Source organism: Trachymyrmex septentrionalis, unplaced genomic scaffold, assembly GCF_001594115.1.
Source record: "Trachymyrmex septentrionalis isolate Tsep2-gDNA-1 unplaced genomic scaffold, Tsep1.0 scaffold25, whole genome shotgun sequence".
NCBI classification, from domain to species: domain Eukaryota; kingdom Metazoa; phylum Arthropoda; class Insecta; order Hymenoptera; family Formicidae; genus Trachymyrmex; species Trachymyrmex septentrionalis.
In genome coordinates this window covers 2,658,128-2,681,529 of record NW_017305408.1, presented here as the reverse complement: position 1 = coordinate 2,681,529, position 23,402 = coordinate 2,658,128, and the positions used below count along the sequence as shown (strand labels likewise).

At 32.5% G+C, this 23,402-nt stretch overlaps 5 protein-coding genes and 1 pseudogene across 9 annotated transcripts in view; 3 read left to right on the top strand and 3 right to left on the bottom strand.

Annotated features, from left to right (window-relative positions):
• The first annotated feature begins 290 nt into the window (after positions 1-290).
• Positions 291-9,020, top strand: LOC108748865 (methyl farnesoate epoxidase). 2 transcript variants are annotated; one of them, XM_018487246.1, is made up of 10 exons: positions 291-323; positions 1,762-1,860; positions 1,934-2,185; positions 2,262-2,727; positions 2,834-3,014; positions 5,570-5,678; positions 5,765-5,945; positions 6,050-6,167; positions 6,267-6,405; positions 8,788-8,972. In XM_018487246.1, exons 2-10 carry the CDS (start codon positions 1,776-1,778, stop codon positions 8,970-8,972), a joined length of 1,716 nt encoding a protein of 571 aa, XP_018342748.1. In that variant the 5' UTR covers positions 291-323; positions 1,762-1,775. The 2 variants fall into 2 exon arrangements, with proteins under 2 accessions (XP_018342748.1, XP_018342749.1); XM_018487247.1 differs by lacking the exon at positions 291-323 and having other exon boundaries at positions 1,776-1,860; positions 8,788-9,020.
• Positions 9,021-9,679: 659 nt separating this feature from the next.
• LOC108748860 (alpha-1,3-mannosyl-glycoprotein 4-beta-N-acetylglucosaminyltransferase B) lies at positions 9,680-14,151 on the bottom strand. Of its 4 annotated transcripts, none has more exons than XM_018487234.1 (10): positions 13,933-14,151; positions 12,742-13,343; positions 12,286-12,332; positions 11,885-12,195; positions 11,680-11,810; positions 11,130-11,237; positions 10,858-11,051; positions 10,650-10,786; positions 10,455-10,570; positions 9,680-10,376 (listed from the first exon to the last, which is right to left on the bottom strand). In XM_018487234.1, the coding sequence occupies exons 2-10, from the start codon at positions 13,273-13,275 to the stop codon at positions 10,347-10,349; spliced, it is 1,608 nt and encodes a 535-aa protein (XP_018342736.1). In that variant the 5' UTR covers positions 13,276-13,343; positions 13,933-14,151; the 3' UTR covers positions 9,680-10,346. The 4 variants fall into 4 exon arrangements, with proteins under 4 accessions (XP_018342736.1, XP_018342737.1, XP_018342735.1 ...); XM_018487235.1 differs by having other exon boundaries at positions 12,742-13,299; positions 13,933-14,015; XM_018487233.1 differs by having other exon boundaries at positions 9,680-10,570; positions 13,917-14,151.
• Positions 14,152-16,932: 2,781 nt separating this feature from the next.
• LOC108748963 (tumor susceptibility gene 101 protein) lies at positions 16,933-19,785 on the top strand. The gene is made up of 8 exons (XM_018487410.1): positions 16,933-16,986; positions 17,074-17,158; positions 17,241-17,306; positions 17,720-17,883; positions 17,959-18,079; positions 18,170-18,396; positions 18,535-18,890; positions 18,993-19,785. Exons 1-8 carry the CDS (start codon positions 16,933-16,935, stop codon positions 19,177-19,179), a joined length of 1,260 nt encoding a protein of 419 aa, XP_018342912.1. The 3' UTR covers positions 19,180-19,785.
• Positions 19,786-19,815: 30 nt separating this feature from the next.
• LOC108748966 (transmembrane protein 258) lies at positions 19,816-20,481 on the bottom strand. The gene is made up of 2 exons (XM_018487413.1): positions 20,358-20,481; positions 19,816-20,115 (listed from the first exon to the last, which is right to left on the bottom strand). The coding sequence occupies exons 1-2, from the start codon at positions 20,358-20,360 to the stop codon at positions 19,876-19,878; spliced, it is 243 nt and encodes an 80-aa protein (XP_018342915.1). The 5' UTR covers positions 20,361-20,481; the 3' UTR covers positions 19,816-19,875.
• A 153-nt stretch (positions 20,482-20,634) lies between these two features.
• On the bottom strand, positions 20,635-21,103 carry LOC108748965 (annotated as a pseudogene).
• LOC108748967 (serine/threonine-protein phosphatase 6 regulatory subunit 3) overlaps positions 21,093-23,402 on the top strand; it is a 6,375-nt gene continuing 4,065 nt past the window's right edge. Inside the window, 8 exon segments of the mRNA XM_018487414.1 lie at positions 21,093-21,546; positions 21,660-21,739; positions 21,846-21,997; positions 22,094-22,215; positions 22,417-22,587; positions 22,711-22,889; positions 22,993-23,106; positions 23,192-23,373. Of these exon segments, the coding sequence (XP_018342916.1) occupies positions 21,487-21,546; positions 21,660-21,739; positions 21,846-21,997; positions 22,094-22,215; positions 22,417-22,587; positions 22,711-22,889; positions 22,993-23,106; positions 23,192-23,373 (1,060 nt within the window). The 5' untranslated portion in view covers positions 21,093-21,486.

Genomic DNA, 23,402 nt, shown 5'->3' with positions numbered 1-23,402 from the left:
AAATTAATATTATGGAATAATTCTAAATAATATACAGAATTCTTTTTTTTTTTTCAATTAAGGCTTCAATTATTTTAAAGTAATATTTATGTTTGCTATATTAAATTGTATATCGCCGAAATATTGTAGCGCATCAGATTTTTATCAAAGTTTTCCTGTTCCGACATTAGTTTAAGACTCACTGATACATTATATTGATGCTAAAGCATTCATTTTGCGAGAAGCGTATGTGATGAAGAGGGGCATTTAAAAGCGGACTGAAGACTGGTCCACGGCCAGTCCCGCTTATACAACGAACGAGAAAATTTCTCCACAAGTGCAAGGTAAGGTAAATTCAAAGTTCGCAAAAGGAAGAGCCGATTCTTCCTCATCAATTTTTTTGAAGTTTTTCTCTTACGGTGCACTTAGCAGAATAATTTTTAAGTAATGTATAGCTTTATTTATTTGTCCAATGTATGAAATATTTATTAATTTAATGATTTTTATAATCAGTAAAATTTATTATTGTGTGTGAAAAGAATAAGTGTTTATTTAGTAAATTTATAAGTGTTATAATTTATAAGAATAAGTATTTATTAAGTAAATTTATAAATGTTATAAACACATAAAAATATTATCGTCCATTATTATATTTCAAATACTGGTCAAAAATTTTAAGTTATTAATTTAAAGATACTGACATTAAAAACATTTTACGTTTTTCTTTTTAAACCTTATCTGATATATGTAATATTGTAAAAGTAAAAAAAGATAATATGTGCGTTATACCTTAATTAATCTTTGAAAAAATAATTCTAACTTTTAAATATAAATAAATTTTCAAATAAAATAAGTAAATTGAACTGTGTGCAAGTATTTATAATAATTCGAATCAGTGCGTTTTATATATTTAAATTAACCTTTAAAGCAATTAACAATTTCAAAAAAAGGGATCGCAATTTAGATATAATTTGCAAATAGCATATATGTATATAAATGTAAAAATTATAAATGTAAAATACGTAAATTAAAATATATGCAAATGTTTGTAATAATTCGAATCAGTGCATCGTACATATTTTCCGAATGCATCAAGAGATACCAGCTTGAATTCCAAAGTGGATGAAGTTGAAATAAGAATTCGAAAGCGACAATGAGCATTTTAAAAATAAAAATGCTAAAATATGCTTCGATTACGCAACTTATGGGATAATAAGGGTGACGGCGCATTTGCGCAAGTAATGTGCCGATTCTTCCGTATGCAACTTTCTCTTACGAGAGTACAAGTGTTTCACTTTTCTCTCCGAAACTCGTTTATTGTACGCGTACTTGTGCGTACATTTGTATCAATGTGTGTGCATATCCGACCGGGAATACAAAATACCGATATAAATACCGATTGCACGAACTTAATGTCTAGTAAAAGTAGACGACTCGAAAAAAATTGAGAGAAAACATATTTCCTGAAATTTATACTTTTTATAAAACAGATCTGTTCCACAATTATTGGATATGTGATATAGATTTTTCTTTGCTTCTTTTATGTTATTTTTATCTCCATTTTTTTTTAAAGCTAACATCGCTAAATAGAAAACGCACATGTTAATCTTACGTAAATTCTGTGTATTTTTAATGTGTGTGTGTGTGTGTGTGTGTGTAAATATAAAATATATATGTAATATATATAATATAAAATTTAGAAAGAAAAATGTAAAGAATATTTTGCGTATTATTTTTATCTCCTTTTAATATTTATTATATTATGAATATTGTATGTTACAGATTAGATTTATAAGATGCTCGCCACAGCGATGCTACTGGCAATAATCATACTGTTATTGTTATATTTAAGCTGTCAAAAACCAAAAGGATATCCACCAGGTAAAAGTCGAGTTAAAAATTCTTTTTTTCTTCTTGTTATTTTATATAACTGATATTTTTTTATTATCTTCAGGTCCAAGATGGTGGCCCATTCTGGGCTGTGCATTGGAAATAGCACGTATCCGTCAAGAGACTGGATATCTCTTCAAGACTTGTTCGACGCTTTGTAAGAAATACGGTCCTGTGGTGGGTCTGAAGATTGGCCAGGACCGCATCGTCATTATGAATGATCTAGAGAGCATACGAGCAATGCTGACCAACAAGGATTGTGACGGCAGGCCAAACGGACCATTTTATAAAGCCAGAACTTGGGGTGTCACACTGGGTAAACTATCTGTTCAGAAAACAAATAAGATACATGTTGAATTTTGAGAGATAATTATATAATAACTTGTGATCAGGTCTTCTCGTAGTAGATGATAAACTATGGGTGGAACAACGGCGTTTCGTCATACGACATTTGCGAGACTTTGGCTTTGGTCGTACCAGCATGCTCACAATCATCGAGGATGAGGCATTAAAGCTGGTGGAACATTTCAAGAAAATGCTTAAAAACAGCTATAATTATGAAACTGCTGATGCACGAAAAATGACAACGATAAATAATAACAATATTGGTCAGATATACAAATTGCAGAAAGATCCAAAAGACAAACTGAATAAATTGAAGCTATATGACGAATTTCATGTACTCAAGGATAAAATCTCTGATCATAAACCTCGTACAGTGGCGGACTTGTATATGAAGGCCGAAGATTACGCGGAAGTCAGAAAAGTCTGCCAATCTGTAGGAATGATTATACCGATGCACGACGCCTTTGGTGTGACTGTATTGAATACCCTTTGGAGAATGATGGCTGGTAGAAGGTTCACATCCATCACGCGGATTATTCCTATACTTCCGCTAATAGATAAAATCTAAGAAACATATAAAGAATTTATTGTTAACGTTGATAATTTTTGTTTTTTACAGGTATGATGCTGGCGACAAGGAACTTACGCACTTACAACGAATCCTCACAAAGCTTTTGAATGAAATTGATATGATCGGCGCGCCTTTCAGTCACTTTCCATTTCTACGTTTTATCGCGCCGGAAATGTCCGGTTATAAAGCATTTGTAGAAACACATCAGGAACTTTGGGCATTTTTAAAAGTGAGTGGACATGCATTATTGATGTATCATTAGATCGTTTTACGAACAAGTGTATTCTGAATGTTCGAAGATAATTATTGAATAAGAATATAAAAGAGGGCTACGAGTCTAAAAACGAATACTTTTAATGTAGATAATTAAATCACATAAACAAAAATAGACAATTCGTACGATCGGGTCATTTTCAATGTAATAAGTCGGTTATAAAATCTCTCTTAACAATAACTTAAATATGTAAAAAATATATAATGAATTATAAATTAAGATTTAAAGTATTAAAAAATTATTAAGTCACTGATAAAAACCTAATTAATCGCAACTGTTGTATACAAGAAGTATTGGTCCAACCAGTATTAAATCGATTATAAAATATGTGATATTCTTCAAAAGCATCTAGTCAAAAATTGCATTTAATTCTAAGTGTATCAATTATCAGAACAGATTTCGTAATCTTAATTATAATAATCTTAATTATTACAAGCAAAGAATGTAGTAAAAAATGATAAAAAATTGTATTAAGTGAAGCAATCGTGCGATAAAACTAAAAGTTTTAAAACTAACACTTTTTGAGTTTTATCGCATGATTCTTTAATTAATACAATTTTTTATCAATTTTTTAATTACATTCTCCGCTTGTAATATAATTTGTCCGATAAGATCGTGGTCGATCTATATGAAAAAAAAAAAAAAAAAATTTATTAGCATTTAAATAATAATGATTATATTCTATAGAATTAGGGTTAAAATGCAATTAATAATGGATCTAGTCACCACCGGTGTCTATAATAAACTATCATCTCCGAGGCATATTTTCCACTAAATTGATAGTATTCGTGTGGCAAGGATCTCCAAATGCGTCGAATGTCGGTAGACAATTGTTTTAAAGTGAATGTCCGTGTCTCACGCGAAGTTTTTTTTTGATAAATATATTACCACTATGGCTAATAACGCTCATACATTTGCAATCGGATTCGCATCGGGTGATTGCGACGGCCAGTCTAGTATCATTTTCCTCTTTCCAATTCGTGCAGAGTTTGCTTTGATGTTTTGAAACGTTATTCTCTTGGAGAATCCAATCTTCATTTTTATTGATAAACCAACGTTAGACAAATGATATCAGAGCCTTTTGATATATTTTTAACATTTTTTCTGCGTTCAAGTTGTCTGTGAATAAGTAAAGGTAAATTCTTGTTTTGAGAAGCAGCCTCAAGCATGCACCTTTACTATATGTTTAATGGTTCGTTGGACAAGTTTATTAGTAGTGGTAGACCAGGATCGGCGGGGGCGTGTTGGACGATAGAACGTGCCCAAAAAGATGTTTCGTCCGTAAAGATTATTTTGCTCCAGTCGCGATCTTTATTTTCTTTTGCCCAAGCAAATCGTGTTCTCGCGTGTTTTTCTATTAGCTTCGGCTTCTTTATTATACTGCGTCATTTTATGCCATGAGCAAGATAATGTCTTATAGTATCGCACGATATTTCTAAATCTTTTTTTAAATATTGCCTATCCTTGACACAACGATAACGTACTATACTTTTCAAATAGGCTTAGAAATCTTTTAACGTCTTTATTGATAAATACTCTATGATAAATACGCTATGCCACGTTCTGGTAAATCATCCACCGTTTTTGTTTCAATATAACGTTGTATCCACTTTTGGATGAACGATTTTGATTTATATATATTTTGATTTATATATATTTTGGCATATATTTTGGCGGCAGCAGATTGAGACATTTTTGATCCTTTTGGATGTGTACATAAAAATACAACTTCAAAGCGCGATGCGTAAGTGGCTCATTTTGAAATACGCTCTTTCTATCAAGAATCAAACGATAACTGACGATGACTGAACACTACGGTTAATAACGCATCAAGTATAAAGGTACCTATATCAGCACACGAAAGATTAGATACATTACTTTAAATACGTAACGCCACTATGATCCGAATGTTAAGATGTTGAACTGTTATATATATTCATTTAAATGAATTAATTTTAGAAATTATAATTGCGTGCCGGTTGTCAGACTTTTACCGGCTACGAGTAATCGCGACTACACTCTTATCGGACAGATTGTAATTAAGATTATTATATATTACGAAACCTATTATAATAATTGATACACTTGAAATTAAATACGATTTTTTACTAGATACTTTTGAAGAATATCACGTATTTTATCGATCTAATACTGATTGGACTAATACTTCTTGTATACAACAGTTGCGATTAATTAATTTTTTTTATCAGTGACTTAATCATTTTTTAATACTTTAGACCTCAATTTATAATTCGTTATGTATTTTTTACATATTTTAAGTTATTGTTAAGAGAGATTTGATAATCAACTTTTTGGTATTACATTAAAAATGACCCGATCGAGTACGAAACGTCTGTTTTTGTTTGTATGATTTAACTATCTAAATTAAAAGTATTCGTTTTTAGGCTCGTATTTTAGGCCTTCTTTTATATTCTTATTTTATTTTCATTAAGCCTTTTGACATATTATTTAATTAAACAATTATTGAAAGTTAATAATTCCTATTTTAGGAAGAATTGTATAATCATAAAAACACATTTTTATCAAACGCACCGCGAGATTTGATGGATGTCTACCTGACTGTGCTAAATTCAAAAAATTGTAGCGATACATTTTCTGGTACTTGAAAGCATACAATTTACAAATACATTATTATATATATTGCCACTAAACAATAATTTTATATAATAATAAAATAATTTCAGAGTCCCAGTTATTGGCGATCTGCGTGGATCTCTTCATAGCGGGCTCCGAGACAACTTCGAAAGCACTCGGCTTCGGATTTTTAAATCTAATATTAAACCCGCAGGTTCAGAGGAAGGCACATGAAGAAATAGATAGAGTTACTGGCCGTAACAGATTTCCCACATTGGCTGACAAACCAAAGTAAACATCATTGTAATCACTCTCGCATATCTGTAACTGCGGAAGAATTAATCGCGAACAAGAATTATTTTGCATCGAATATTAATTATATTCTTATTTTTTAGAATGCCATATGTTGAAGCCATCGTGCTGGAGTCCATAAGAGTCTTCGTTGGCCGCACTTTGAGCGTCCCACATAGAGCGTTAAAAGATACTTTTATCGTCGGTCATAAGATACCAAAGGTAATATCATAAAAGATTTAACATTTTATAAATTAATAAGGTAAAAAGTAAAATGGTTGTTATATTATATATAAAATATGTGCACATCGTCGTTTCCAGGATACAATGCTCGTTGCAAATTTCAATAGAATACTCATGGACGAATCCTGGGATGATCCAGAAGACTTCCGGCCAGAGAGATACCTCGATAATGATGGCAACATCATTACGCCAGATAAATATTTTCCTTTCGGCATTGGTATGTTTTCTCTTTATATATCAGGGTATTTTCCTCTAACTTGATCATCTAAAATATCTCCGTTGTTTTTAATACAAGAAAATACCGAATTGGTGGAAAGAAAATCGATTTTGTTTTACTTTAGACACAATTGCTTATTTTAAAAAATTATTCATTTTGTATACATATTTTTTTAAAACTATGTGTTTTCTTTCCATCAATTGATTCATCTCAATCTCTTATTCTGTTCAAAAAAGTATTAAGGTTAACGCTTATTAAAAAATTAATAGTTTATTTAACAGAGTTATTTAACAACGGTATGAAGACTCTTTATGTATAACATAAATAAACAAACAAAGTAAACGGCGAAATAAGAGTCAATAAATTATAAAACATTTAATTACAAATATTAAGCGAAGATACATGAAAAACGATACAGAGCGGCGCATATATATGTATAAAAAACATTCGGAGAATAGGTACCATAACAAGTTTCGGCTGCCGGATTGAGCCCTCTTCAGATGTTAAGTATAATAAAATAAAACAATAAATAAAAATAAATCAAAAAAATAATTCATGTTGTAACAATCATAAAACGCAAAAAAGTAAAATTCGAATGGATCTCGAAGTAATACGTGCGATTGAGCAGTCAAGATGTCAAGAGTTATTTAACATTTTATGTCAATATATGCCAGAATAAAGTATAAAATATAAAATATTTCGTAAGCTATTGATTTTTTGATATCACTATCTTAATACTTTTATATTTAGAATAATTAGAGGAATTATATTAAGTAAAAAAATCATACAATTCCATTTAAAAAAGTGGAAGTGACTTTGAAATCTCAAAAAATTTGGCATTGAGAAAAATTTATTGGTCGTTATAATATGTGTCCCTTCGAATCAAACAATTTTCTCCTTTGATATTTTCTCATATCATTAAAAACAATGGAGATATTTTAGATAGTCAAGTTACAGGAAAAACACCCTGTATGTATGTACACACACACACACACTCTCTCTCTCTCTCTCTCTCTCTCTCTCTCTCTCTCTCACACACACACACACACACACACACACACACACACACACACACACACACACACACACACAACCATAAAACTCATTAGGTGATAAACTTAATTCCTGCCGCTATATACTTCAGGATACTGGATCTAATCCTGGCTTGTTTCGACGAAGTCGTTTTGTAGTTTAGACATCGCTAAAAGTGATTCAGTCTTCACAGATTAGATTTCTCGACGCCAAAGAGATTTTTCAATCGATTGAAAATGAACTGCAATAAGCTGTTTTTCTGACATGTGCTTCTTCTACTTCGACCTCAAGAAAATCGCAGCTGAAGCGCATCGCCTATTATCCGAAGTGTTTGCTGATAAAACTTCATCGGAAAGAACATGTAGAGTTTGGTTTGAACGCTTCCGAAATGATTATTTTGATGTGAGGGACAAAGAATGCACCGAACAGCCGAAAAAAATTTGAAAATGTCGAGCTGCAAGAATTGTTCGATGAGAAAGGTAATGTTGCTCCAATGGCCGTCTCAAAACGTTTGCATATCATGAGAAAAATTCATAAGGAAGAGAGATGGCTATCACATGAGATGTCAGAAAATGCTATTTTAAATCGTTTGTCTATCGCGACTTCTTTGCTTGCCAGGCAAGAAAAAAGTTTTTTGTAATTGGCGAAAAATGGATTTATTTTGATAATCCCAAACGGAGGAAATTAGAGGTGAGCCCCGGCTAATCATCCACTTCAATACCGAAGAAGAATATTCGCAGACCTAAGACCTTGCTCTGCATTTGGTGGGACCAGGAGGGTGTGCTGTACTACGAGCTATTGCGTCCAAATGAAATCATTATAGCTGATCACTACCAATGACAATTACACCGATTGAGTAACGAGTTAATGCAAAAAAGATCATCCATAATCGACAATCGACACAAAATCATTTTATTGCATAACGCTCAACCGCATTGTGAAAAGCGTGAAGCAGACACTTCTACAACTTGAATAGGAAATCCTCCCGCATCCAGCGTACTCTCCAGACTTGGCACTGTCCGGATTACCATCTCTTCCAGTCGATGCAACGCGCACTTACGGACACACACTTCTCCACACTTCTTACGAAGAAGTCTAAAAATAGATGAATGAATGGATCGCCTCGAAAGACATCGACGATCTACCGTCGTGGGATTATTATTGCCGAAGAGATGGGAAAAAGTAGTAGAAAATGGAGGAAATCACTTTAATTAAGGGATTCATTCATCTTCTCTTCGAAACAAATCAATTTTAGAGGCGAAAAAAGGGCAGGAATTAAATTTACCAATATATAAAATCTAAGGACAATCATAAGCTTAATCCCAAATGTGAATAATTTACAACTTACAGGTAGACATCATTGCATGGGAGAAACATTAGCTAGAAGCAACATTTTTATCATAACAGCCACGCTGCTACAGGCATTCAGCTTCTCGGTGGTACCCGGTGAGCCACGACCAACCACGCAAGACTTTGTGGATGGTGTCACGGCTGGTCCTAAACCGTACAGAGCATTAGTTTCTTTGAGAATGTAAATTAGACATTTGACCGAAGCATTATTTCTATACTGAATCTTGTCTCAAACTTGCCATTTTAAATAATTATTAACAATAAGAGTATTCTTTTTTTAATCTTTCAAGTTAATGAATCTCTCTGTATAGAGATAAATGTAAGATCAAACTGTAAGATAAAATATATATATCGTTAATTTTAATATACATATAACGTTTGTCACAAAAATATATTTTTATTATTATTGTTATATATAGGAGTATACAGACAGACATATGTACATATATAAAGAAAACTACACGAAATAAATAATTGTTCATACATTAGAAGAATATAGTCTTCGTATCACCGTTTGTTCATCGAACAAACATCTGAATCGATATCCTCGCATCGCATGTTTGACAATAATTATAGCATTGCGAATTGAAGGATCATATTCATCTGAATGTGAACCATAAGCTTTGTATGCCAAGGATTCACACGTGATTTTTAATTAATAGTGAACATCAAGAGTAGAGTCCGATTGAAACTTTTATCGAAACTGAAAACGGACACTTATTATGTGTCAGTTTCGACTGAAACCATACAGCTCTTCATAAATATTAATTTTAATATATGTGATTGTTTTAATAATTAAATTATGTTTATAAAGAAGTACTTATGAAGAGGAAGAGTATTTCTTTGGCCAAAATTGATACACAATCAAAATTTCGATTTTTGATTTCGGCTAAAATTTAATTATTATTTCAATAAATTATGATATTTATGAAGAAAAAATATATGATATAAGGGCATATCTATACATATGGCCTTTATAAGATTCCTATTTTTTAATTTTGGTTGAAATTGACATGTAACAGAGTGTTTCGGTTGTCGGTAAAAGTTTCGGTCGGACTCTAATCGAGAGCGAGTCGAGACGCGCGAACAACAGGTACAGGTCAGTTAAATTCCGAATTAAAATACAATCTTACAAAAAGCAAGAAACACTTACGCTATATAATTCTAAACTCAACAGTGTGCCATTGTATACACTTGTAAATCGGATATTCGCAAAAGTGAATATCAGATATTCGCAAAAGTGAATATCAGAAGCAAATTTTAATTACATTACGTGCGTACCTGATTTTTGCACTTTAACAAGCGCCATGTGTACTAAAAAAGAAGCCGTTAAAATCCTCGACCGACGTAAAAGCCGGCTTTGATTATAAAACGTATTCATTAAAACATATTTTCTCTTTTGTAATGGACGGCATTGAATTAACTGATCCATTTAAATATATAACATGACAGCAAAATAAAAAAATATATAAATTATTAAGAAACATTTATAAAATCAGTCGCTTATGCTAACCATGCAGATGGTACTGAAAGATCACTTGAGAATTTTCATCCTTTAATCAGCTAGGCTGATCTTCTATTATGTGAATCTAAACAAAAAATTGTATTTTTAGAGCATAGGAGAGATTTAATATTATAATCTTGAATCTATTATCAGGATTTTTTACCTCAGATAGAATGGCCCAGTTTTCACTTTCACTATGTATAGTTAAACGAAGTACCGAAACCTTACCCAATCCTCGATCCACGATCCCTTCGGCAACACCAAGTACATCAAACTTACCTATTTCATACACAACATACTCTTTAACAATCTTTCGAATTATTAAATTATAAGATACAGGTATAGAATTTTTTATTACCTATAATAACATAACCGTCCTCCGTCACATCGTTACTATTTCTATCTAATAACGGAGACATCTCGGCTAATACTTCCACAGTCGTATTGTAAAATCTATCAGAAGGATGTTCAGGATTTCCGCTCCTGAATAAGTACCTGCACACAAAATAATAAAATGATTATAATTTTTCAAAATAAAATATTCAATTGTACTACTTGCAACTTACTTTTTTATAAAAATAGGATGCGAAAATTTAAACTTTAAATGGTCTCCCGGCTGAGGTAGCAAGCCCCAAAAGAATGACTCGCCCTTGTATGCTTTTTGCAATGTATACTGTTTGTAAGGCTTGATTTGAGTTTCCACAGTTGCCTCAGGATTCTCGTGAGCGTAAAATAGCGTTATCTTGCCAAATTGTTTGTCCTGTAAACATAATTTAGACATTAGTTTATTGTCATAATTGTATCTCTCTTTTTTAAGAATAAATATGTCTGACATTACTTTAAGTTTCTGCACTTTTCCTTTTAAGGAGGAATGCGTCCCTATGTGTTGAAAGAGAGAAGGTTTGTAATGTATCCATAACTCTGCTTTAGCCATTTTACAATGTTTCTGCCGTAACAAAAATTTCTTTTTAAAATATCAATATTCTCTATTAAATGTGTAATTATTATTATTTACAATATGATTGGACACGAGACCGTTTATATTAAAACTTTAAAGTACTTAAAGAAGCGCCGGTCCGAGTGTTAAGATGTTGAACTATTATATAATATACACTCATTTAAATTGAATTAATTTTCAGAAATAATAATTGCATGCCGATAAGATTATCGGACATTCACACAATCAATCTGAAACAAATAATCCCCCCAAAAATTTCCCAAATTTTAAAAAATTGTAATAAACTTATTGCGAAAAATATTGCCGAAAAATATTATTTCTCAAAATTAATTCAATTTAAATGAGTGTATATTATATAGTAGTTCAACATCTTAACATTCGGACTGATAGGCGCTTCGTACTTTAAAGTTTTATTATTATTTATACTAACGTGGTCCATGTCAAGACTGCAGACTTTTGTCGATATCAAATGGTCCAATAGCCAATCAACAGGCTTATCATTGTAGAACATTAAAAAGAATTGAATCAACCAGGGAAGTTCCACACATTTGAACAGTTTTCCTACAATTTTCAACAGAACTTAAAATATTTCTTTAATATCTACATCATCTGTGCAATATACAACAATGCCATACCGATAAAACCGAGCTGACAGAAATCGAGGACGAACCAATTTTCCTTTGTACCTATCTTCTGTAACGCAAAGGATTTCATGGTAGTTATAAAATTCTTCTTAGCTAAAATATCATCTTCCAATTGTATATAAAACGTGCCCTTAGTTTGGGCATAGGACATAAGAAAAGCAAAATCGAGATTCTGCTTGGACCGCCAAATGACACGTTGATGATCATCGCCGAGAGTGTCGCGTAATTTTGATAAGTTAGGATAATAGGATAATGATGGTGATATCACATCGATCACGCCAGTTTCGCATTCGTTCGGAAATCTAAAATAAAAAGTTATAAAAGTTATAAAAAAAATTCATATTGATATAGACACAAGAATGAATAAGATAAATATAAATTCGTGAACTTACTGGACTTCAATTTGCTTTGCAACATATGTCACGTAATCAATATCTGTCTACAAAAAAAATTATATATATATATGGGACAAAGATTCCAAAATAAAAAATAAGAAGTTCAAATGTATATTCTATTTTTCATTTCAAGCAGTAATTTTTGAGATATATATATATATATATGGATAATTTAACGATTTTCAACAATCACAGAATCGCGTACTGATAATTAATGGTAACTTACAAACAGGCAAGGTTTAAAACTGATCAATAGCTTTAAACCTTGATATCTCAAAAATTATTAGTTGAAATAACAAAATTTTAACTTTCATTTTAGAATATTTTTGCTATGGTATTTTAATTTGCAAATTTTTGAACACCCTATATACATACAATATAATTTTATTAATTCATCAGTTTAATGTCCCAATGACAAATAATTTTATGTTTGTAATTAGCGATTCCACTTACTTCGGCCACTAAAACGATGATGAGTGTGTCAGCGATCTCTGCGGTATTCATACGATCCAGCAGATTTTTCAAAGTCGCCATAAGATAAGATTGAACCTCGCGTTTTACCGTCGGTACTCCCAATACCATGCTTACTCCTGATCTACCTTTGCTCTGCACAAACGCAGGACGCAGACTATTCGGATCATTAAGAAAATGTGGTAGAAAATTGTAGATCGAAGGCAGTTTGATATTGGTGACATTGGAGGTGCCGTTGTTGATGAGCAATTGCAGATCTGGTAAAATATGATTGCTCTCAATCAGCTGTAACAACTGATGCGACAACAAATTTATTTCTTCCTGACTGCTAATGTATTTGGCATGCAAATGCTCCAGTTTAGCCTGTAACTCAGCGATGCTGTTCTGTAGTACGGCTTCCTCACGCATGTCTGATGGCGTCAGCAGATTCAGAATCACGCATGGAACTAAAACTAGCACCAGCACGATTACACATCGCTTCCGCACTGGAGTTAGCGTTGTAAAATGCGGTGTCATCTTCTCCTTTTCTGCTTCTACATTCTACATGATGGTATCCATTGTTGGAAAATAAAAATAAATATTATCTAGAAGCACACAACAGTTGAAACATAAATTATAACTTGTTACATAAAGATTCAATATGCTTATCTCAACTTATTTCAAAGATATAGAAGATTCTTTTAATCTTGCAATTATTTTTTGATAATTATCAAAATTAATATGTATATTTATACTGATAATTAATGGTGAGTCACCAGATAAACAAGATTTAAAACTGACCAATAGCTGTAAACCTTGATATTTCAAAAATATTACATATATTTACATGTATTAATTTATTTTTAATTAAAACATATAGTCATAAACATTCTTAACTACAGCTCTAATGTCTTCTTTAATGTAGCACTTAATAATTTCGCTATACAGACAATAATAACTAATAATCAAATTGAATAGCACAGATTTTAAAAGAAGGATCACAAACGTCGAATAGTTTTATTAAAATTTAAAATATGTTTACTATCTTCAAATATAAATATATATTTATCTTTAAATATATAGCTACAACGTAACTGCTGTTAGTAACACAAAGTAATTATTTTAAAGATTGCTAAAAAGATACTATTACTATACATGACCTAAAAGTACTCATGAACATATATAATTTTTTACATTTAGCCTTCTTCGAGGTCGCAGTCGACGAATGCTTGTCGCGACGACATTGCCTTGTCGTCGCCGTGGAACTTCGTCCTGTTTGTTTTAATTAAGGATCTTAAAGCAACACGTTACGCAACGTACGATGCTCTGATAATGCACGTTTTTGGGTTTCCTTACGGAAAAGAAACAACGCCTATCGTGCGTACACCTGTCTCTTAACTTCAACATAACCCGTTCCGCCCGTTCGGACATCAGCTCGTTTTGAGCCTACCGTATATAGGAATATACTGGGTGCTCAAGGCAACAAAGTGGCAACATTAATAAAAAATAAAAACGTTTTTTTAGTTATAGCATTTTTTTCTTTCGAAGGAAAGTTGGGAAATCCAAGGATCTAACAGGAAATTTGAAGAAACTAAAAAAAACTAAAAATTATGAGTTTCGAAAAGAAAGATAAATTCGATTTTAATAAACGATACTAAATTGATCCTTAATACATTTACAGCTTCGAAAATTATGCACCGATTCAAAAACAATATTGCGTATAACATTTTTTTATGGAAAGCGCCCATACAATATTTACAAAAACATACGTTATTCTCTTTATTCATTTTCGGAGAAGATAATTCCAAGAAAATAAGACAAAATTAATTAATAACTTGGACCATATGTTCATTGTCCTGTATATATATACATCAAACGTATTTTATGTGAATATATATAGATATATTTGTTGTACCTCTTTCTTCTTTATGTATAAACTGGTACAAATCAAACCGGCGCTTGATCAAAATGCGTGCATACAAACCACCTACGCATGAGGGAAGTTATGCGTAAACAAAGCATAAGCAATGGACAACAAATGTATCGACCAATCATACTTGAAAACCTTGAGAACTCTCGAATAGAAATGTTGAGATTGGAAATTGTCCGCCATATTTAGAACTATAATGCGCACTTTTCAAAAACATTTAAATCAATTTATTCATAGTCCTTCTTTATTTTAAGAATGAAGGAAGCCTCCATGAAAGATTCCTCGATTCTCCAAGGCCTCTTTGTTTCATAAATGGATCTCAAGTCTGCCTTCCCGAAGAAAGGAATATTTTAGGGATTTTAGTAGCCTATTGAAGGCAACATATATATATATATGTCATAATATATAGTATATGCAAACCTAATATTATAAATTACTAATATGTGAACAATGAAGGTTATAAAGGCGTTGTTAATTAAATAAAGTCGTGATTAAGCATTTTGTAACAATAATGGACAAAAATCACTAATAGCGAATTTGATTGAACGCCCTCACTGCGTACTGATGCACATTAAACTGTCGTACATACACAAAATAATGTAAATATATGTTTATAAATAAACACGGAAATCGATTAAATTGTGAAATACTCAATATATTTTATTGTACTGTTAGGTAAAATATGTATTTCATAATTCGAAATATTTACATTTTATTTTTATACTCAAATTAAGTCAGTATACAACAGCTTTAATATGCATCAGTGCTTCCAGTCGGATTCGTCATAATGCTTATTATATAAAGGAGAAAATACTTTTGACGCAGTTTATTTCCGAAAAAAAACCTATCGAAAATAATTATCGATGCAACAGGTCTAAATTAAAATCTATCAAAAATAAAAAGGTGTGATAAATTAAATTTGGAGGTTTGCTTGGTTATGAAGGCTACATCTCCTCCTCAAAGAAATTCATAACCTCCCTTGAGAAAAAAAAGCTAATAAGGCTTCTTGTTTGATCAAAGAAGATTTATAAAACATGAAATGAAGAATAAGGAATTCTCATTTCTCAAGGAAAAACTATGAATACGGGTATTAGTATTTGTAGTTTATCACCGACGAAATACTATTAAAGACCGACATCCTTAGGCCAGAATCAGACTATGCATTGAAGATTGAGATTAAAGATTAAAGATTGAAATTTCACCAATGAGGACAAGGATGTTTTGGCTCTAATCAGAAGACAAATTCTGAGTAGACAAACTCTAATCTTTCAATCTTCAATCTCATTCTTTAATGTGTAGTCTGATTCCAGTCTTATGGGAGTTCGCGTCCTTGTAAATATTGAAGTAATTAAGAGTTAAAAATTGATAAGATTGTACTAATTTTATGATTTACTAGTTTTTTTGTAGACGTATTTATGCATTTAGAAATCAATAATACTCGATTTTCTTTTAATTGTGATTTCAGTGTATCGTCAAAGTTTGATTATCAACAGAGCTAATAACTAGTACAGACAAAATTGTAATTTTTCTGCAATATATAAGATATTATAGCTTTACAAGTATGCATATTTATTTATGGAATATTTATGTAATAAAAATCATGAATTTAATAATGTATGAACTAAATATTTATGTTAATAATAGTAAATTTATATCAATTGTCGATAATGTCAGCGTTCTTCAATTATCTCCGGGCCGAAAATTTGTTCAGATTGACAGTCTTTAATAGTATCTCGTCGATGATTTTATTAATTATATTTATAGGAAGATTTATAGGAAGAAGGTAACTTAACCTAATCTAAGCATTTACATTTTCTTGAAGCAGCATTTTCATTTTATTGAAGACAGCCATATTCTTGGATGGAATATGGCTGCCATATGCTTGTACTTATATTGTGTCTTGGCTGCGATTAGTCGAGCGTATTGCGTTTAAGATTTCTCGATAATTTGCATAGTTCATGATTGAACGACAGCTACGACAGTGATGCCAAATTATTCATGATAGTTCATGATGGTTCATGATGGTATGTCCTGTGTATTCCGCATTCGTATGTGACAGATTAATAAATTTTTTGCAACAATCCCTTTGATGATCTCATCGTATCAAGATTTCGTCGAGGCAGTCAACACAGACACAAGTGCTCAATGATAATAGACTTCTATTACATTACTGCAACGTCTAATAAATTATCCTGATACGTGATTGGGACACGTCTGATAAGGAGATAGCAGAACCTGTCGCTATCTCGATTTAGCTACGCTAAATGGTGAAAATGACACCGTTTGATGAGGGGAGGATTAGACAAGGCATATCTAAGGTATAAATATTTTCATTGTTACATTAATGATGTTATAATGATGTTCACGTTGATCTCATAATATAAAAAGAGAATATTGTTTTTTAGTATCAAAATCCAGATATAACAAAGAAGCATGTAATAAATGTCTTAAATACTTACAAAGGCTTGGTGTATAAAATTGAACCTTTCGGTAAGTAAAATTATTTGCGATTATAATTTTAAATATGTTTCTTTATATTCCTAAGTTCATTAAACTTGCTATTCACAACTAGTTTTCAATGATGGTTCGCGTAAGGAACTACTCAACTTACAAGGAACTATACCAGTTGTTTACAAAGGTAATCTTTTTTGAGAGTAATTTTTAAACATAAATATTAATTGTACGATAAAACTATCAAATACACAACAAGTAAGAATTTAAAGCCTATAACAGTCGAAGCTGGAACTTTAATTCTTAAATAATTCAATGTGAATTTTATATATATATATATATATATATATATATATATATATATGTATGTACATGTATATATACCATATTTGTAGTCTTGAACTGTGCGCCGAATTGGTTTTCCAGACTTATAAACACAATTAAATTACTGTAATAATATCACAAATTAAATTAAACCGACAAGCAATTTTTAATAATTTGATTGATGCTCAATCAAGCACCATATTAGAAAGATGTCAATGTGCTGCAAAACTAAATAAATTTAAACCTATTAAAAATTGTTTTTTGTTCCTTTTTAAGGTTCTTGTTACAATATTCCAATCTGCATATGGTTGATGGATACTCATCCCAATAATGCACCTATGTGCTATGTTAAGCCAACAGCAGATATGCATATTAAAGTCAGTATGTTTGTGGATCACAATGGTAAAATTTATTTGCCATATCTTCATGACTGGGTACCTGTGAGTAGACTTACTATTGATCACTAAAAATGAATAATTCTCTAATATTTATTTACTTATTCTTTTATATTACAGCACAATTCAGATTTGCTTGCTTTAATTCAAGTTATGATTGTTACCTTTGGGGAACAGCCTCCAGTTTATGCCAAGACAAGATCAGAAACGCAACAAAGTTCGACGCCGTATCCTGTTCAGTGTAAGTACACTTATAGAATTCCATAATAAGCTTTTAAAAAATTTTCTATTACTATCTCATTTAAATATCTCGTACAAACTTGTCATGCAGCATTCATGCCTGTACCTGGTAGTGGAAATGTATCAAGTTCTGGCTTTCCTCCGTATCCACCAAGTTCTCAATACAGTGGTAGTAATGTGTATCCGCCATATCCCCCGACAGCATCCGGAGGATTTCCGTATCCAAGCTCTTATGGTTCTTATGCTGGAACCACGCCCAGTTATCCACCACAAAGTTACAGTGGTCCATATCCACCGTATCCGCCAGTCACGCAACCGGTATACAATTATTATTTATTTTTAGCCCAAAGCATTTATAATATTCATTTTAGTCTTAATTATTATGTATAAATTATTGTTAAACACAGTTATTGAAAGGTATACCAGATTAAATAAGTATTTGTAATTATTCGCAAGTCGCCGACGGTACAACCAAATTCCAGTGGATCTGGCACGATCACAGAGGAGCACATAAGAGCATCTTTGCTGTCTGCGGTAGAAGATAAGCTTCGACGTCGACTCAAGGAACAGTTCTCACAGTTACAGGCCGAGCTCGAGACGCTGCGACGAACGCAACAAGAGCTAACGAGTGGCTCGTCGCACTTGACAGATCTGTTTGATAAACTCAAAAAAGAGAAACAGGAACTCGAAAAAAATGTTAATATTTTACAAGATAAGGAGGCAGAATTAGAAAAAGAGATTGCCAAATTGTCTGATAATCAATCGATAGATGTCGATGAAGCTGTTACTACCATAGCGCCTTTGTATAAACAGTAAGCATATAAATAACGATTTTACTGCTAAATAATTTTATGAATTTCAATATGAATTGATATTGTAATGAATAAATTTGATTAATATCATTTAATTTTCAGGATGCTAAATGCTTTTGCCGAAGAAGCAGCCACGGAAGATGCTATTTACTATCTCGCTGAAGGACTGCGATCCGGCATATTAGATTTAGATGCGTTCCTGAAGCAAGTTCGGCAACTATCGCGTAGACAATTTATGTTGAGAGCACTGATGCAGAGATGTCGACAGAAAGCCGGTTTGGTCGGTTAAACATATTTCTCATGCGCTTTATCCTAGAGCTGCAATATTCCATTTTGTTCTAAATAAAATATATCATTGTGCTATACGGTGAAAATGAAACATGTATAATTTATATCGGTCGAAAAGCACAGAGGATTATTTCTTCGACAATAAACACCATATTCTTCTCTGTATGAAGTAGTGAAAAAAAGACTTGTATTTTACAAGAGAAACATTTAATAGAATGTATATGTTAATGAAGATACAGTAATTATAGCACGTTCAAATATGAAAGTAGATGAGTAATTCTTTCGCACAGAACTATATATGTTATTACTACATATAATATTGCATGATGAGATTAATAACGCTGTAGTCTATGTTTATAGAAAACGAGTGCGAGTCTTTATTTTCTCGAGGTGTCACAAAACTCGTTGTGTACCTGTATTACAAACTTCATGCCTTCATTGTGATAAAGATTGAATAAACTTATGCACTATATAAAATATTTGGAATTATGTGTGTGTCTACAGCAATGATTATTACAAGAAATCTTTCCGAATTTAGTTACACTATTGCGTATCATCTCTCTCTATATTAGAATAACAAATTAAAAAACTTTAATCCATATTTCATATTTTATATATATATATATTTTTTTAACAAATACATGATATTTGCTCAGTAAAAATATTAATTCCTTATCGATACATAATTTCTAGTTGTCTATACATAAATTCCAACCCAGAGCAGCAGAAATAATACTCCAAAGCTAGAGAATAGCGCTGCGACCAATGAAATTAGAGCTTCCTTGCATATATCTCGCGTAAATTTCGTGCTGGTAACCTCGTATACGAAGAACCAGGCCGTGAAAAATACTCCAATTCCTAATAGAACCACAGCCAGCAGAGGAAAGACAGCTGGATTTACCGGCGAGACGTATCTCGTCATCGACTCGATTTCAACCTAAAACAATCAACAACAAAATTAAATCAGAAACAAAACAGCTGATTGGGACACAAATATTTAATTTAAATCTATACTTTGTTTAAATTTATATCTTTTCTGTGTCCTTTTACTCATATTTCTTGAGACGAATACGATTAAGGTTAGATGTGTTAGATGTGAATTGAATTAATCTATACTAACTTTACGAGAGCCGAGGAAAGAATTTCCGATTGCTCACGTAAATAACAATTGCTACTTGCCATTTTTTTGAAATTGATGCGTGTCCACGTAGCTCGAAAGAAAACACTCCGGTCAAAGTGTCAAACACTTTGAAGTCGCAACGAATTGTCAAACATAGGCTGACATCGTGGCATCAGCTGGCATTAGGTTAGGTTAAGCATAGCGCGTGAAATTATCGAGGTAGTTAACGAAATGAAAGTATTTGTCTTCTACCGTGACGTCATCTTGCATCAATCATATTTAATTATATTTCCGCATATATTTCTTTTTTTTTTTACTGTCTCAGTCGATAAAACGGCCATTCAACCGTTACAATTACACTTTCAATGCGCTGCATTTTTTTCGTTTCAATACGTAAAAATACGAAATATGCGGATATCTTCTTCATCCTGAATACAGAAAATGTGAAAAAAAAAAAAAAGTACAATTTAAACCGTTCAGATAATTCGTTTTGCGTTATATTTCTCTCTTCGACGTTCCATTTTAAATGCTGAAAGTGCAGCAGAGTGCAGTTAACGGTTTCGGACTTTTCGGAGAAGAAAGGACGAGCTGGGTGAAAGAAGGAGGAAGGAGTCCTCGCGCTTCTCCGTTCTCGACCTTCTCGTACGTCGTGTTCCACGCTCGAGCGACTGTTCGCGCTGGAGAGCGTCCGGTGGTGATATCACATTCAGCTGCACGTCCAACCGTATTTCATTGCACTTGATTCTCTCGTTGGTTTTGATATCGTACACCGTACCATCGTCGTGCATCGTTTCCCGCGGCAGGAAACTGCGTTCGCGTCGTCTACGTTGGTCTACGTCGTAATTGTTCAGGAACGACCAGGGGTAGCTGCGAGAGCCGCTGGAACAGTAGCGTAATCGCGTACCGAGTGGTCGTGAGGAAGTAGTGTGCGTGACGACAGCGGTTTTTAGAGCAGACGGTGCTAAAGAGTGCTAAAGAGAATCGACAGGAGGATACATATACGCGTGCATGCGATGTTAGTCGTTCGTCGACTGAACGAATTCGCGCGACGTGTTGCACCATTTTCCTTTCCCCGTGCGTGCGTCCCCACGCCACGCCGATGTGAGTCGGACGATCGTCCCGGGCTACGATAAATCACGACACATCTAGATATTAAGCCACAGAGGTAGCGCACGCACAGTCAGCATCATGTTCTGGACGAATAATTACGTGTCATCGCCGCATATCGAGGCATTGCTCAACAAAGAGGCAAGTGACTTCAGACTCTCGTTATACTTCCCCCACGAGGGAGCCTTTTTTTTTCCTCCCTCCCATCCTCCGGAACCTCGTTAAACAGTATCTAATCGGTTACTCGATTACAGGATGTCACACTTCACGAATTGATGGATGAGGAGGACATCCTTCAGGAATGCAAGAGCCAAAACAAAAAGCTGGTCGAATAGTAAGTGGAAATATTCTTTAGATCTGATTCTTTTGTACCGAGCTTTTATTCTATATGTATCTTTGAAAAAAAAAAAAAATAAATTTTTTTAATGTATAATTTATAGTCTTACAAGGCCTGCCGTTATGGAAGAATTAGTTACGTTAACTATTAAGGAACCATCCACGGACATCGAAGAACGTTGGCGTTACAAGTATCCTAATGTTGCCTGCGAGTTGCTCACATGCGTTGTGCCTACATTGAATGAGAAACTGGCAGGTATACTCGGAGTTCTGTTATGAATCTATTGATTGGAAGAATATTTATTGTAAAGTTATATGAATTTTATAAATATATTTCTTGAACCTTTTTCAGGTGACGAGGCACTTTTGGCCAAATTATATTCTTTCATAGATACAGATCAACCATTAAATCCACTACTTGCATCATTTTTCAGTAAAACTATCGGAGTTCTTGTTGCTCGTAAAAGTGACCAGGTAATTATTTCTTAAACATTTCTTATTTTTACATAAGAAAACTCTTATATAGTATATATTTTAAGATCAGTCAAGTACTTAATATAATATCTTTGACATTTTATTCGACAACAAGTAATATTAGTTGAATAACAAACTTTTTCTTACCTTTCCTATATTATCCATATGCCTATCCATCCTATACATTTCCATCTATTCCAGAATTGGTATTCCTATCAGTTCACATGCTTACAGGTTTTAGAATTCCTTAAAAGTCGTCAGAGATGTGTAGATTTGTTGTTGCAACATTTAGAGACTTCGGCTATCATGGACTTAGTACTCAAACTTGTTACTCAGGTTGAGGGCAGTGATATGCGTCAAAACATATTAAATGTAAGACGATTTTTATAATTTTTAAATTTTTATTTATGTGGTTATATAATTAAATTCTGATTATTATATTACATAATTAAATTTTTTTCAACATATATGTGTGTGTGTGCGTTTTTTTGATAGTGGCTAGATAGTCAACATTTAGTGCAAAGACTGGTAAAATTGTTAGCACCTACTTCAGAAGTAGCCAAACACGCTAACGCGGCACAATTACTTTGCGATATGGTGACAGTAGCTAGAGAAACTCAACGTACATCCACAGAACGTGCTGATCCAGATCCTATTTTAAATACTTTAGAATCGTAAGTTAATGATAATTTATTGTTGCAAATTTATTCTTGCAAATTTATGATAATTTATTGTTTACACGAATATTTGCAAATAATATATATTTTTATTACACAGAGGAGAAACTGTGAGCCTATTGTTAGAAACTATCTTAACAGCAGAAAAAGTAGAAAGTAGTATTGTCGGTGGAATACAAGTACTTTTGGTACTTTTAGGTCAAAGGGCCAGCAAGTACGACGTTTTTATATATTTTGTAATATTACAAAATACATTTTATAAATAAAGCATAATATACAATAGCCTGAATTCTATGCAGCACATCAAATGAAGGAGATGTACATGGTAATAGCGAAGACACTACGGATAATGAGCAGTGTATTAAAATTTCGAATGCTACCTTACCATATTTGGAACATCTTCACAAACTTCTTCTAGAGCCGCCATATGTAAGAGCGACTTGCAAACATTAAAAAAAATAGTATATATATATAAAATTTTGTCGTTTTTAAAATAATACCGAATAAAAT

Bases quoted from the DNA above. Each gene is read 5' to 3' on its own strand.
- LOC108748865 (XM_018487247.1), top strand. From the start codon at position 1,776: ATGCTCGCCACAGCGATGCTACTGGCAATAATCATACTGTTATTGTTA. The intron at 2,186-2,261 runs GTAAACTATCTG...ACTTGTGATCAG, and splicing joins AACTTGGGGTGTCACACTGG to GTCTTCTCGTAGTAGATGAT. The intron at 6,168-6,266 runs GTAATATCATAA...CGTCGTTTCCAG, and splicing joins TCGGTCATAAGATACCAAAG to GATACAATGCTCGTTGCAAA.
- LOC108748860 (XM_018487233.1), bottom strand. From the start codon at position 13,275: ATGACACCGCATTTTACAACGCTAACTCCAGTGCGGAAGCGATGTGTA. The intron at 12,196-12,285 runs GTAAGTTCACGA...TTTTTATTTTAG, and splicing joins GCAAAGCAAATTGAAGTCCA to ATTTCCGAACGAATGCGAAA. The intron at 11,238-11,679 runs GTTAGTATAAAT...TTGTTACGGCAG, and splicing joins GCAGTCTTGACATGGACCAC to AAACATTGTAAAATGGCTAA.
- LOC108748963 (XM_018487410.1), top strand. From the start codon at position 16,933: ATGGTGAAAATGACACCGTTTGATGAGGGGAGGATTAGACAAGGCATA. The intron at 17,307-17,719 runs GTAATCTTTTTT...TTCCTTTTTAAG, and splicing joins TATACCAGTTGTTTACAAAG to GTTCTTGTTACAATATTCCA. The intron at 17,884-17,958 runs GTGAGTAGACTT...TTTATATTACAG, and splicing joins ATCTTCATGACTGGGTACCT to CACAATTCAGATTTGCTTGC.